At 41.1% G+C, this 16,156-nt stretch overlaps 1 protein-coding gene across 5 annotated transcripts in view; it reads left to right on the top strand.

Moving 5' to 3' along the window:
- The window catches only part of lg9h8orf34 (linkage group 9 C8orf34 homolog), a 70,802-nt gene that overhangs the window by 32,955 nt on the left and 21,691 nt on the right, over positions 1-16,156 (top strand). For 3 of the 5 annotated variants that reach the window (XM_086306169.1, XM_086306170.1, XM_086306168.1), the window contains 3 exons: positions 6,681-6,816; positions 11,838-11,923; positions 12,019-12,095. In XM_086306169.1, the coding sequence (XP_086162295.1) occupies positions 6,681-6,816; positions 11,838-11,923; positions 12,019-12,095 (299 nt within the window). The remainder of the gene's footprint in view (positions 1-6,680; positions 6,817-11,837; positions 11,924-12,018; positions 12,096-16,156) is intronic. The other 2 variants (XM_086306172.1, XM_086306171.1) reach the window with 1 other exon arrangement.

Below are 16,156 nucleotides of genomic sequence, written 5' to 3'. Positions count from 1 at the left end.
AAAGAGTCTTTATCCCAGTATAATGACTGGGATCGTAATCCATCAATACATCAAGCTTGGCCGTGTCTACGCTGACGTCCTAATCTCGGCGATATTTGCGGTTAGAAAGCGAGTTAAAAGGAGGTTTGCACCAGGTCTGTGATGAGACTTTCCACAGGCCTCACTGAGCTGTGATGTTACCCCGCTCATGTGTGTCCCCCATCTGATTCTGATCAGGGTTTTTACTGCTGCGCTCTGAGCTGCGAAGGCTTGGAGCCTAACAGGCGTATTTTTAGGCCAGGAGAGGAGGGGGTCGTGGGGGAGAGGGTGCTATTGAAAGCTGAGACATAATTATAAAATGTAAGATGGAATATTGTTTTTATTACAAAGCCAAACAAATGTGTCTTTGTCGCGAATCACATCAAAGGTGTCCGTGTGACGACTAACCACTGAGTGGAGGCATGGTGCTTGAGGTTTAATGAAACACAAATGCTGGCTGTGTGTGTGTGTGTGTGTGTGTGTGTGTGTGTGTGTGTGTGTGTGTGTGTGTGTGTGTGTGAGGCCAGCAAAAGTGTGGGGTCTGCAAGTGTCACAGTATGTGTTGCCGTGCGCCTTTTTTATCTGTAAGTTTGAGTATGTTGCTCACACATGTGCGTCCCCGTCTGTGAGTAAGCGCAGCTTTTCAACTGCGCACCGTAAGGAGCGAGGCATGTGTCACATAGACTATTAATTAGAGCCCAGTGTTTTGTGGTTACCTGTCACCACTGCTCATGAAAGAATGGAAAATTCAATTATTTCACATCGATGAGACCCAATAATTCACAGCACTTGATGAAACGCCATGGATTCTATGTGGGAGATGGAGCGTGTGTGTGCCTTCCCTCCATGTGTGAGGTTGAGCTGATTCCACCCATTACATCTGTCAGCGCATCATCTGAGAAGGTGTATATTATGTTATTTGTGAAGCTAGTGTGCTAATTATGACTTCAGCTCTTTTTTTAGCCTAGGAAGAGTAGGAAAGAGACAGCCAGTCCGTCGCTATCCAAACAACATGAAATTACATGGAAACTTAGAGATAGACAAGTTCTCTTTATCTGCGTGCTTTGCTCGTGTCCTTTCCTTCCCTACTGTAGCGCAAGTGAGTGATTGCGGCACGGAATTCCTGAGCGCTTGGGCCTTTTGTTGGGATTGCATCGCTTGAATAGTTTCCGTTCCTCTCCCACCATACTCCACCCCAGTGTAGATCCATTTTATTTATCTGCCGTGTCATCGTCAGACGAGGGGGGAGAGCACGCATGGCTGCCCTGGTGCCTGGGGAGTGAAAATGTGACAGGGCTGACAAACAGGCGAGTGTGGACAGACGTTTGTTGTGTCTAGACTGAGGCCCATGAGGCTGTCCTGGTCTTTGGGTAAACTAGTCTCACAGGAGGCACATTGTAAACTTATCATAGTGTTATTGTGCGGGATACATGCTGGGCTCTGCTGTGAACGTGGGGAGTACCCATGTCTTTTACACAACACAAGAAAATAACATTTACACACACATAATGTACTATTCTTTTGATCTTCAGCTTGAAGTTGGGTATTAACTTAAGAAAAGTTAAAGAAGTATAGCTTGTGTGATGTGTAATAATCATAGACTGTATGTCAAAGATGGACACAACCACTATGATGTCACCAGTTGAGTAATTTGTTACACTAATTGTTACGTTGAACTGAAACACATTGTCACATAATTACCAGTTAGCAATATAAACTTACAGGTCCACACACTAATAGAAATCCCTAATTGTAATGAAGACACAGATGGGATGTTTTAGTTTTTATGTATGAACACAAAACTGACAGCACAAAGCAAATCCTTGGCTAGCTTCTTGTTAGACTGCTGTCTGTGCAGACAGACAGTTTTGTTAGCAGTATAATGCAGTTGTTTCACCATCATGATCTTGTCCTTCTGTGCAATAAAAATAAAAGTAAAAAATAAATAAAAATAAAAGTAATATCTGTCTGTGGTGGAATGTCTCCATTCCTCAAAAGCTATAGATCACTCCACCATTTTCCTCCTCCCAGCACAAAAACTGAAATCAGTAATGAAAGTCTACAGGAAGAAAAAAGAACCTTAATCTAATGTAATGCAAGTAATGAAATACTTGTAATGTACTTTCTGAATTTAGTACAGTAACGCATTACATTGTTATTTTAAAAATTCAATTGTTATTTTGTCATTTAAAACAAAACTTGTTGACCTTATTTTGGTTTAAAATGCTAAGTTATCAGCTAACGCTAGCAAGCTAGGTTAGCAAGCTGCATCCATAGACTGAAGGGGTGTGGTGCACAGACATGGAAACAGGATAATTAGCGCTAATTAACAGTCTAATGAAGTACTATAATTCCAACATGTTGGGCATGCTGTAATGCACAGCAAGCATATTATTTTTCAGATAATTGCATTAAAAATGCTCCAGAAGGTGCCAACAAAACAAACACAGCTGCGAGTCCTCTGTTCAGTTACTCTAATTAGCGGAGGTGAAGCCTACCCATATGGAAAAGATATATATAAATCTTATAAAGTTTGTATCTGTCTTGTGTGAAACTTGTATGAAAAGCATACAAGAGTGAAAACAGATATAAGATCCCTTGAAAAATTATGTAATGAAACTTGTATGTTTTGGATACTTACTAAAACAATGTATGAAAGTAATGAGAAAGTGGCCACTTTCATGAGTAAATCATGTAAGCCTTATATGATTTACTCATGAAAGTGGCCACTTTCATGAGTAATCACATATAAGTTTTTACTATTTCTTTTCCATATGGGTAGCAAAGGGTTACTGGTGCTTTTCTGCTTGGAGTTTGCATGTTCTTTGTGTGCCTGTTAGGGCTTCTACCACATACTCCAGCTTCCTCCCAGAGTCCTAAGACATGTATGGTGTTAGTTTAAATGATTCTATATTGGTCGTGCAGTAGATGTGAGTGTGAGAGCGAATACAATAGACTGGCAGCCTGTCCAGAGTGTACCCCTCCTCTCATCCTAAGACAGCTGGGAAAGGATCCAGCTTCTTTGCATAATTGCTTTAGAAGATAGATGGATGGATGCGTCTTTAAAAAAGTCACCCATTGTATGAGTGTTGTAAACAATTAAATCATTTGTAGACGATAAAGTAAATTTTCTATTCTGGCTGTAAAAATGTTACAGCCTCATGTGGCCATTAGAGGAACTGCAGTTTTTGGCACTTTTGTTGGCTTGATGATAATTCATTCAGTGTCACTTGAATTTCTGTGTTAACAGTATAGGTGGTATATGTAACACTTTTTTTTTTATTTGTGTGTAGAACAGCTGTTACCGTTAAATACAACTTTAAATGTTTTCATATATATTGTTTCCAGACATATGCTATTTTTTTTTTTGTCCCAACACAAAAAGTCCTTTTGCAAATTAAATATTAATTGGTGTCATACTCTATGAGTTTGCGTGCGGGATGACAAAAATCAAATTTTCCTGACTAATAAACAGTTTCTGCTGTCATATTCAGACCTCAAGCCCAGCTTATAAAAGGACTCATATATAATGTTAACACCCAAACCTTATCCCACGGGATACAAATTCATCATTTTAGCGCTCCATGCACAGGCCTTCCTCAGAGATAGGATGGTGTCAACACAGAAATCTGTCACTTCTCTCCACGGAAAGTTGGATTCAGCGTGAGGGCCGACATGGATGCAGTTCAGACTGCTGTTGCACAGATGAAGGGAAACACCCTCCTTCAAAGCCTGTTCCTGGCAAGACAAAACTTTAACTCACGAAAGAACTGTTTGTTTTCTAAAAGCCATCTTTGTCATTTATGCAGTTTATTTCTGAGAGCTAATAAGGACACCAAAATGCGCACCCATAGAACAGCTACAGTCGGGGCAGCTAGCGGCAGGTCTTCACGCTGATTCAGTTTTGTAGTAGGTCAGCAATTTTTGCTGCTTCACTTTCATGCACGCACATGCTCATAAACTCAATTTTTAAAAAAACTCTTTACTTTCCATTTGCAGTTCTTGATATTGTCTGCATATGCTAGTTTCCTGTGCTTTTGGCAGGTCAAGTTCAGGTTTGGTGACTCATTTCAGAATGTTTGAGCTTCTCTTGCATTTCATTTAGCCGCAGTTTAATCAGTTTTTTTTGTGTGTAAGATGCAGACAAAAATTTCGTTTATCTCGGTAACCACTAAGTGCCTGAGATTGGAGTCCTCTTTCTTCAGGCAGAGGTCTCGCTTCCTTACTGTGTCATGTTATTTTGACCAGAAGGAAACAAGTTGAAAAGACAAAATGGGAGTTGAAGTGACAAGCAGCTGTGCATACCGAGGTCATGTTCATTTTTCAGGGTCAGAACTGGTCCCTGTTATTCTTTTAGTGTTTCATGAAAGCTGCAGTCTCACAAGTGAATATTTCCAAGTGTCAGCTAATGATTTGTACCACAGGCTGTGACCCAAAGAAAATCCGTCATGCCATGTTAGTCAGTTGCCGAAAGAACGGATGGAAGTGTGAATGGATGAAGAGAAAATAGGAAAAGAGTGAAGACCCAAAACGGAGCAGTTCCCACGACCAGAAAATTGCTCAAATTGCTGGTGGCTCCCTTTGTCCCCACCCCTCCAATGCATTCCATGATGAATGGGACATTTAATATTGCGCTGCTTAAGGGTATCGCTGGAGTGTATCCTATCTGTCCTTCACTAAACACTAAAACAGCCCTTTTTCTCTGGCAGTGTGGAATTGAGCAACATATTATCAAATGTAGAAGAAAACCAAAAAACTTTGCAAAAGATTTTAACATAATTTTAGACAAGGGTTTTACTGACAAGGTAACTTTAAAATTGCTTTGTTTCTTTGATGCTGGGACATATTTTCAACACATTCTGTGCCACGACCAACACATAAGTTCTGCTTCTTAAGAGAATGTGGTTGTGTATTTTACATATTTCTGAAACCATGAAAACATTTACTTTTTATGACGGCAAACAAGTGGGAATAAACAAACCAATAAAAGAGAAGAGAGCTCATAAAGGCTACTGGTTATACAGTTAGACAGTCAAAGCTGGCATGTGCAGAGGAGGGATAGTGGACGAAGTGGACAAAGGATGCTAAATGTGGAGCTGCCAGACAGGAGAAGAGGAAAATCTCAAAGGAAACTCATGGATGTAATGAAGGAGGAGATGCAGAGGGATAGGTTGAGGTGGAGGCAGTTGATCTGTGTGATTTCAGTAGCGTTTCTGTGGATATAAATATGTATTTTTGTGTGCTAAAGAAATGCTTTGTTTTAACCAGCTCTTAACAGGACTAACTATGGCCACTGAGGCTGTAACAATGTAGTGCTGTGGCACGCTAATACATGCATTGTTGGCTAATATCAGAGTGCAATGATTTCACACAAAGGGGAGAAGAGACAGATGAGATTTTCTGGCTTTGTGCCGCGCTGATGGATGGAGCGAGAGAGTTCTCATGAGCAAGTGTCATCCAATCTAATCCAGGTGATTAGTCATGCATTCTCCTCTTTCAAGGTGTGAGGCCCATTATTTCTCCCCCCCCCCCCCTCAACCAGGGGCCAGGTAATGTAATCGCAAAATGAAAAGTATCACTGTTGGTTTCAAGTAACTAGACACACAGATACGCAGACAGTCAGGCACGTACTGTGCTACGTGTATACGAGCAGAAACAATGGCAGCGAGAAGCTCGAGTACACTGTCTGGCCTGAAGGTGACCTCCGCCCCCTCACCCCAATTGGCAAAGCTCAGATATTCATCTGGGCTGAGAAAAATGGGAGAAATATTGTTATGGTGACCGTTCAAAATGTTGATTTAAACATTTAAAAAACTTGAACAGCACATTTCAGAGAGGAAGACGCCAAAACACCCGCACGCTATTCGTTCTCACGGAAAGGACCGTGACACGGAAAATACTGCAGTATGTTTTATCTCTTGGGGATGCACTCAAAACCAAAATGGACTGGCTGATTCAGACTCTCCCCTTTGATACTAGAATTGTATTAATGGACAGTTTAAAGTCTGTAACTATTCAACATCACCACTGTTTTTTTTCATAAATCATGTTACTGGTGTGATTTATTCCTCTGTGGTGTTTGTCCTCTGTCTATTAAAGACATTTGTAGTGCGCTCTGTGTCTTATATACTTCTTTAGAGACAGAGGGGAGAAAGTCTATGTGTGTGTGTGCTCTGCAACTGTTTGCTCTTCAGGACACAGTAAGAGATCAGACAAAACCCAGTTTTCCACCTCTCCATCACCCTTTCCTTCCATCTTACCACTCGTTTTTTCTCCATATTGTTCTTTGTCCAGTTCAGCTTGTTAACTTTCTTGTTTCTGTGCAGGAATAATGCGGTCCTGTCATCACCTTGTTAAAATCATTCCTCATAACAAAGTGTTATTCATGTGAACTTTATGATTCTGCACTTTTTTGTGGATCCATGCCTATGGAGTGTGTGTGAAGCAGCACAGCAGCAGGGCTAAGCCGAGTGTCTATTTACTGTGATGTGCTTGCTTGCTCGTTTGGCTCTTAGCAGACTGTCATCACAGGGGATCGTTAGTGGAGGGAGATACCAAAGTATGATTAATAACTGTCCTTTCTGTCTCTTGTTTTCACTCCATTTTCTTTGCTTTCCTTTCCCTGTTGCTGTCTCTCTGTGTTACTCCCTCTCTGCTCCCAGAGGACCTGGATGACCTGCGGATGGAGGGTGTGACAGGGCTGGTTCTATCCGGCAGTAAGTTCAGCCAAGGACGCAGCTCCTATCAGCCTGAACCACAGGCCAAAGTTACACTCAACATCTGCTCTAGGTGTGCCAGGTAAATGTTTCTACCTTCTCTTTTCTGGCACAGTGGACGGAGAATATACGCACAGTTCTGCCCCAAAGTTTGAAACGTCCGTGTTTTTACCTCTATAAAACATTAGTACTAATATGTGTGTATATATGTCTGTATGTACTCTGTCTTCTCAACAAACCTTTCACAAACATCTTCACACATGCAGTGGTTAATAACATGAATATGTTTTTAAAAGCATTTAATCGTCTTCATCGTTCTCCGTTTGCATTTGTTTCGCATGTCAGCATGGAGCTAGTCAAGTGTCTGGATCGTTTGTAGATTCCATTACAGTCTCAAAATGCCGCTCCATAAAACTTTTTTTTCTGGTAGCAGGGATGAACGGTGTTCCCTGTGGGAGCTGTCAGACAAGTAAAGATTTTAAGCTACGATGTGTACTACTCTATTACAAGACCAAATCAAACTGGTTCTCATTAGAACTGAAAGAAAAAGTGAGGCTCAAGGGCACAACTGAGCAAAAGAACAACACAATCATTATAATACATCAGAATAGTTAATTTGAAAAACAGACATTTCATTTTTTTCAGCTTGCAACTTCATTTAATAGAACCAAAAAAGCCAGACTGTAGGGGTTGGTGAAAGGAGTAGTATACACCTCTGCATGAAGTCACGTGTTTTTGGAAATTTTTTTCATGGATTAACCTTTTCTTAGAAAAAGAATAGGCTGATGAATTTTACAATGATAGATTATTTATGACTAATGATAAATGATAGGATTGATACTTTGTTTCTATCCTCTAAGTTCAGTACATAGCCTGCTGAATGTGTAAAATAATTGCCTTGGATGAAAGAAATATACCTCAAACATGAACTATGGAAAAAAAACTTCATCTCATAAATCATGACACACTGCTCTCCCGTACATAAGGTGCGGCATTGGTATTGGTACGACATGGTCCTGGGTCTGTGTTTGTGTTGCTGGTTAATTAATATTCTTTGATTTAGTGTTATTCATGGTTCAGTTTCCTTGCTTTTCCATTTGTATTTCTAGTTCTCTTAGTTATTTTCTGCTTTGGTTATATTTATACATTCTAGTTTTTAGGGTTTTGTTACTGTGTCTCACACCTAAACATCCTTGTCTTTATGTTTCTCCTGTGTCTGTTTTGTGTGCTCTCTTTCTGTCTCCCCAGTCGGTCATGTTCCCATGTCTGTCTTCCCTGGTTCCACTGTCTAGTCCGTGTCTTAGTGTATGTTTCATGTTTCATGTTTTATTTTGATAGTCCCTTGTCCAGGGTTCAGCGTGTTCAGTTTTGCGTGTCTTTGCGTCTGATTAGTTCAGGCTGTGTTTTCCTTCCTGTTTTCCACTGTGTATTTAGTCCTCTGTCTTCCTCTGCCTGTTGTTGAATTGTTTGTTCAGCCCCCCTGCTCATCTTCCCCCATGTTTACAAGTCTCAGGTTTTTCATGTCTCAGGTTTCAGGTCTTCATGTGCCATGCACTTAGTATTTAGTTGTTTTCCCAGTTTAGGTTTTTGTTGGTTTACTCTTTGTCTCCCTTTTGCTTTTTGTTTGCCTTTCATAGAGCCGTAAATAAAGGCTCGCTTTTAGTTCCTGTCCGTCTCCAGAGTCTGCCTTTGGATCCACTCTCTCTCCACTCCTCGTCTGTCTCTAGTGTTGTTTACAACATTTTTTGAGTTTTGTAATAATATAAAACAGCTTTCCTTAAGAAAGTATAACCAGTTGAGAAGACTTGTTCTTTCTAGTAGTTAGGTAAATAGATTAATGCTGTTGCGATAACTGCTTATCTTAGCTTAAAGACTGGAGGCAGTAAATAGGTGACAAATAGCTGTTTTTCCAGGATTATGTTAAATTATTGCCCAAATCCAGGAAATTGCTCAGCTCTTAACCCCACGCAAAGCCACACTTACTGTTTTTTTCACTAGATAATCTCCTCATCAAAGTCTCAGCAAGAACTGAAACAAATTCATCTCCCAACTGAAATGCTAAACAATTTCTGTAAATTTTCCTCTACAGTTCATTTGTCAAAACTATACCGTAGCGCCTGCTGCATCCATTTTTTTCTTTCAAACATCCAACACTTCTTTCTTATCCTTTTCTTACCCTCCATTTCCTGTCTCTGCATTTGTATCAGAGGTAGCAGAGAATAATATCATATCTGAAGTCCATTCCAGTGTTGCTTGTTTTCACAAATCAGCTCTAGCGAGGATAATTGTCTCCATTATCACCCTCTCTCTTGTTATCACAGTTTTTCTCCTCAGACACATTTCCTGTTTCCCTCAGATTCACATCGTCAGTCTGGTGCTCAGATTTCTGAGTTTTGGGTGTGATACCGTAGGCAGGTGTGGGCAAAACTCTTCCTTGATGCCAGTCAAAGATAAACGGTATCTTCTTGATGAGACGCCAGGCACAAATCTGCCTGCACAGCCTCCACTGGTTGGGGTCTGGAATTTGTTTGTTTCAAACTCTTCTTTCATTCATGCAGCTTATCAATTTCGTTCCACACGCAGGCTGCGGGTTGTTGTCAAAGGTTTGTGCAGGAGGATGAAGGCTATCGCTGGATTTTTGTTGGCAGTTTATCGACTTGATGGTTTTAAGCGAGTTGTTTATACCTTTTGTCCCATGGTGGAATTAGTGGCAAAGCAAAGCAGCATCTGTATCTGGAGTCATTTTTGGCTCTTGTGAAGGTTTTTTTTGTTACTGAAATGTCAAACATCTGTTCCCTTTCTCTGTCTTCCTTTATCCTTTCGGCTGAGGCCAAATTCTTGTTTTGTCCTCTTTAACCTGACCACCGAATCTTTCCCAAGTTTTATTGGCAAAGGAGCTGTGGTCTTTCAAAGTCATTTTTGGGTAGTCTAAGGGCCATAAACAGATCAGTAAGCTGGAAAAGTGCTGCACGCATGGCTTGCCCTTTGTGCTGTTTTGAGAAGACAGATTTCTCAAATTAGGGTTGTGCAGAAGTTCATACGTGCACAGACTCAGGTATTCATGGATGCACACATAAGGCAGCCTGGACACAGGTTTCAAACTGTCTACTTTTACCTTGATGAGATTCGCTGAAGCTTTAAAATTGTTCTTCAGAAAACTAACACGTGCATCTGTCCTTCAGCATCAGTGAGACTTGTAGAGATGTGAGAGATGTGACCTTGCAGTACTGCTCATGTTAGTTCATTTTAATATTGACATGACTGAGGGGAATCTTTGCAATATTTTATAACTCACACAAAGATACCAGAGGCTTGCTTGGCTCAGCAGGGAACTGTGAACACTGGCCCAAGCTGGATAAGCATTCCTCACATACCCGTCATCCCTCAGTCAGACACATTCGAATCCAGCTTCCCTTGTGTTTTTTTTACAGGTCAGTGAGGTCTATCAGTCTGCGCAAATGAGACCGAACCACTTGGCTCTACCATGCACTACCCCAAACCAGGAAATAGTGACACCTAATTTCACACCCACAGTGTGAAGGCGATAACTCCGTTCCCATTTGGGCACCATAATAAGAACAAAATGTCAACTTTGCATTGCAGGATCGCTTTTCTCTTTGAACTCACTGACCCCGTATTGAAACCGATCCCTGACTTCTAAGACACCTTCCCTTGCCAACGTCCTTTTCCGTCCCTTCTGTCCAGACACTGGCCACACCACCAAATGCTCCAGTCAGCCAGTGTGCCTCTTAACCAGCAGTGGCAGGTCTGAAAACATGCAGCTTCCAGTGGCTCTCTGCTGGTTGGTTGAAGTGCAAAATGCTGTGTGGCCTGTGTGTTGTGGCCACGTTTCTGCCTTTTGGGCTATAACTGTGGTCACACCAACATTTCATCCACCTCCCTTATTGGCCTGATCAGTTCATTTAAAGAGCATGTACTCCCGCCACAAAATCTCCTGTGTGCAAACGCATCCCAGATCTTAGGCCTGCTCTGAAGTAGCTGGCAGTGCGGTTTTAAGGAAATGGATAGATTTCCACAAACTTCTTTTGGACTTGTCGTTCTCATTAAATTAATTGCTTTCATATCAGGAATGCACTAGGCGAATTGTAGTCAAGACTTGCGGCTATGAGTAGCTTTTGTTCAGAGAATGGGAAGGCCTTTTGATAGTCATCTTGGGTACTTTTAATAGTCTTATAAAGACCATTAAAGAGGGGGGGAGAAAAGGAGAGGGATGTCTAAAGAAGGAAAGAAATAGAATCCACTTTAAGAAGTTGCGCTGTGCCTTTAGTCTCGATGTAGAGGTAGAAACAAGGAGGCCCTGCAGCTGGGAATGCAGCTGTGCCATAAAGGCATAGGGATTGCTTTCCTTTCTCTTCTGCTAATGGTTGCTCTCATGACATGGAAACAGCATGAGGTATAAAGAATTTGATGCCAACGTGGTGCGTGCACAAATTTGACATATGATGTGATTTACAGTTACAGCTATAGTGAGTGTATAGAGCAATTTAGAAGAGCATAAATGCATTTAAATAGCATTTTTCTCTTCTTGCTGAAAGGTGAAACGAGAAAAGGCTGTTTGTCTTTCATTTGCAGTTTACTTCACTATCTCTGGGCAGCCCAAATCTTTTGCTACCTTAAGACAGCCAAATCTGTCAGACCCACTTCCCTTTCAGTCCACGGTGTTATCTTAAAAAAAAAGCAATAGGGGCTTGGAACACATTCTGATAAAAAACAGTAACTGAATGATGTCAGGGAAAAATAGTAGCTGCGTGCGGGTTTTTATTTTTTCTTCTTCATCTTCAGTTTTATGTTTTTATAAGCATAGGGATAGTGGAGGTGCTGCTGCCTGTGTACACATCGTCTATTCGTGCATTACTGTCGTTTCTTCATTATTATTCATATTTAATTTCAGCAAAAACAAAAAAGTTTGAGGCCTGAAACCGACCTCCGTGCCGATCCAGATTTCGCCGAACGTTTCGCTAAACATTTCCTCATTGTATCATCACCTCAGACTGATTGAGGCTGGCTTGTTTTTTTGTTATCTGACTTTCAATGTCCAAACATGCGCTGCAGTGCAAGTTTATGTTGTGTGTTGTTTTCCAGGTTGCAGGGAGACACACTATCAGACAGCAGATCAGAAGAGGAGCATAGGCCACACATATCTGAACAAGCTGTACCTGATATATCTTGTAAGTTGCAGTTCATACTTAATATATAAAATCTTTATGCCGTTTCATTCTGCTTTATCCTTCCTTTTTCCCTCGTTTGTGCGTATCGTCTGGAGCAGCTCCTTTGCCCGGGTTGGACACAGTGGCGGGACGACTCCAGGAATGCGACACCTTATCTCAGATGTCAGGCTCTGTAAGTGTCCTCCCTACATCCATCACCAAACAATTAAGATCGCTTTACAACCATCAATTACCTCGTCGCTCTCTCCTCCTCGACTGCTATTGTCTCAAAACCACCTCGAGCCCCTCGTTAACAGAACAAGGCCCGAGTAAAAGTGATCCATCTTCATGTGGGGATTTCAGCTTACACAACAGCTGATAGCGCTAAACAGCCCCAATTAAAACTCTCCCTGCATCACTTTGCTTGCCTTTCACAGCTCTTGTGTGCAGTTTGAAAGGAATACACGAAAAGAATATCGAGCGACGTAACAGCCGCAGGAGATTTAGATGGGTTTGATAATGGATCTAAATATTTCTGGGTTACAGTAGGTACACAAAGGTTTGTTGAATAGCAAAGTGGCGTGATAAACCTCAGACGCTTCAGGGAAGAAATCTATAGTGGCCTTACGTGGCGCACACCAGACTCAGTCAAAGGCACATGCTGTTAATAAAGCATTCAGCTAAGACGCCGGTACCTTTGTATAATTACCTCTCCGAAAAGCCAATACCTTTTTTTTTAAAAATATAATTGCCCAATCTAAGTGTTAGACAAGGCTTTTTACTGCTTTTTTTTAAGAACGAAAGGAGCCAATGCAGTGCTCCGTGTGTGGAGCAGATGCAGAGAGGCTCCAGACTAACTGGGAGCAGACCTTTAGAAACTGAAGGACTAAAGTAGTCGGAGCTCTGACGGATTTAGCCAAATACAATAGCCTCCATCCTGAAACTGTAGACATTTGGACCTTAACATGCCAGTCACACTAATTCCCAGCATTTTACAAGTGTTTTCTTTGACACAACGCACAGAAGGATTTAGAACCGAAAAGCTGAGGCTTGACCGCAACCAACACAGAGTAACAGAGTTTTAATAAATCTGGAAGAGTTAAGTCGATCAATTTAGCCTGTGCCTTTTATTTCTCCTTTCCAATGACCTTCACATCCACATTTAAGCACTAGTTTGTAGCTGTGCGCAACAAGGGATTAGACACTCCATCCTGCCGCTACACCGCAATCTTCACAGGTTAAGCCTTGTCTGGCAACTTAGAGAACAGTGCGCTAATAGGTCCCATATGGACTCTGCAAGTGCAAATATCTCCTGTAACCTATAGTGCTGCAAGTAACCGTGCTTGTTTTGTGCTTAATTGCTTATATTTGGCCCTCTTCGAAAGGCAAATGCAATTTGTAATAGCTTGTAAGTTCAGCTAGTCGTCCAGGGGCTTGTGGAGTAAAATGACTAAGCAGTGTGGAATTTTTTTTTTTTTTCTTTTATGGTTTATTCGGCGGGAGGTGGGGGTAGGAGTACAAATAACTCGAATAAAGTAATGAATGAAAGTGTAATGAAATCTTATGTCTTCGCACAGAGTAAAGACATAAGATTTCATTACGCTGGTAGAAAAGTGTCTTGGTGCTTCCTCTCTTGTCGCAGTGGTCATTGCATTTTTCTTTACTTTTTTTTTGCGACTTTTAAAAGTTTGAAGTCATATTTTATTATTAGCATTTACAACTGTCCATAAATAAAGTAGAGCCCTGTATTGTAGACAAGCCCTGGTTTGGGCAGTAAATGCCCTGGAGATGTTGGAAAGTAAACACTCTTAACGGTTATCATTATTAGTCTCCTACCTCTGCCAGCTCCCTTTAGGTGATAATTGCCCCATAAAGACAAATTCTTTCCTAAAGCAATAGCCAGGTGTAAATTCCCCCCAAAATTCTCCCACTTTCCTTTGTAACTCTTAAGTGATATGTGTTAATCAGATTTGCTCTGAGTGGTATGGGTGTTACCATCGTAAAATATGCCAAGGGAAACTGCTCACTTGTATGCTGGAAATAAGATAATTAGTGTGATGCAGTGCTGTGTGTGTGAGAGATGCGAAGCAGAACCGTTATGAGGGTTTATTTCTGTTTCCGAAGGAATCTTGGCTGTATGGCTTTTTATATTTGGCAACAGTCTGCTCCCCACACCTCCACAGACACGCATGTATGGTTGTCATCTGAGCAAATCGCACAGCGTAGCCACACAAGGCAAGTGCTGGTGTAATCTGCCAAAAGCTTTGTTTTGGATTTACAGGATTTTTTGTTTTTCTTTATTTGCCTGTGCACTAAAATGATTTTCGCTTACAATGATGGAGAGATTTCTGTTAGGGAATTTCTTGTAATAGATCCATCTATCTATTTTTCCTCCATTTTCCCAGTGTAGAGTCATGGGAGATGCTGAAACCTCGCCCAACATCATAGGACAAGAAGCAGTGTACATCCTGGAGAGTCTGTTGCAGGCTAACACGTTGAAGCACTTTCACATCTTTAACATTTTCTTTTTTAAAGTTTTGGGAAATGAACTCCAAGATGTCACACATACAAAAACTAATCTTTTGTGTTATGGCACACTGATTCTAAGGCTTCAGCTAAATTTTGAAGTACAGTGCAGTAAAAATATATTTTTTCCCGCAGACTCTTGTAAAGACTCATCTCATTTGCACTTCTATTGACACTCGTTGTTTTTCTCTGATTTAAGAACAGGCAGTGTGTCATAAAGTCGGTCTTTGGAGCACTTGAGTAAAAGCCTAACTGTGTTATTGTCAATATCCTGTCTGCTTTTGACTGTGGTTGGATGAGTGAGCCTCTGAGCTCTGTATGCAAGTCCATAAAATCCATTAGGTGATTCTGCTATAAGCCAAAACAACAGGAATTCATTAAAAGTGTGAGTGCTAACTCTCACATCCCATATTCTCCCACAGCCATGCAACTTAGATGGGGCTGCAAAAGCAAAGTGAGTTATTTAGAAAACCTGTAATAAATTCATTTTCTTAGTGTTAAGCTTAGCTGATTAATCCATGTAAAGATATGACAGAATATATGACCCTCTTTTTGTTTCTTTCCACTTCAGATAATTCCCCAGAATACACAAGACTTGTCAGCTGTACAGCACTGACGCATCACTACACCTGATTCTATAAAAAACACAGGACTGGCTGGGTACTCGTCAGTATTTAATGCACTGGCTTACCAGAGCTTCAACCCTGAGGCCCGATGACATAAAGGGTTCATGAGGCTCGAGATGAAAATTCACAGAGAGAAAAATGTCATGCTTCACTTTATGCTGAGTTTCTTTTGGCATGTGATACCCGTTTTAAGTCTGTATGTCAGCTCTCACTATGCCCAGATTAATCTCACACCAAATAAGGGTCCGCAGAGTGTCTTTCATGCAGCAGGTCTACTTTACACCACCTGGCACACAGTTTTTTGTGCGAGCGCACTGCAGAGAGAGCTCAGGCCAAGCTCCTCATTGTTGGCTTCTGGCAGGAGCTCGATCGTTGATAGTTATAACCAAGGAAGCTTTTTCAAAATTAAAAACGAGTATGAAGGAAACGAGGTACAGACAAGGCTAAAGTCGGTGGTTATCTCCTGCTGCTGCTGAAGTAGCAAAGGATGTGACTGATCCAAAACTTCATGTTAGCAAAGAAAAGGGTGAAAAGAAGAGGGCTGTTTTGTAGGTTGCTGCTTTATTGCGCTATGAGCTTGTAACAGCTTTTTGGCCTTTAATCACTAGACTAAACCTGACACCCTCGGTGATCCCGGCCTGTGTGTGGCAGGAATTTTAAAGATGTTTCTTTATTTCACAGACATGCCATTTTGCAAGTGCTAAAACATGACTATGTAACAAAATTGTTATTACAGCTTGACTGATATAGATTTTTTTAGATAAATACCGATATTTGGCGATTTAAAAAATCTGGAATTCCTCTATGACTGCTGATATTTTTTTTCTCTCAGACATACAAGACAAATACATTTTACTAAAAATCTCATGTGTAGTTCTTTATGTACTTCTTTACCCTCTGCCCAACTATTCTCGGATCAGTCGGTTGTCTTTGTGGCGTTCCACGTGCGTGTCTTGCGAACAGGTAACAAAGTGCCCTCTGGTGGCCAAACTGTGTAATGCCAACACCCATAACATGGTTGTTTCTCCTGTCTCTTCTTTAATTTTTACGTCTCATTAATCAGCTTTCATAAACGCTAATACTTCATCCATCCATCCATTCG

This window comes from Aulonocara sp. 'chitande type north' Nkhata Bay, linkage group LG9 (genome assembly GCF_057382095.1).
Source record: "Aulonocara sp. 'chitande type north' Nkhata Bay isolate Kocher_YH1m ecotype deep benthic linkage group LG9, A_spYH_male_GT1.1, whole genome shotgun sequence".
Lineage (NCBI taxonomy): Eukaryota > Metazoa > Chordata > Actinopteri > Cichliformes > Cichlidae > Aulonocara > Aulonocara sp. 'chitande type north' Nkhata Bay.
This window is presented reverse-complemented; position numbering and strand designations above follow the sequence as displayed.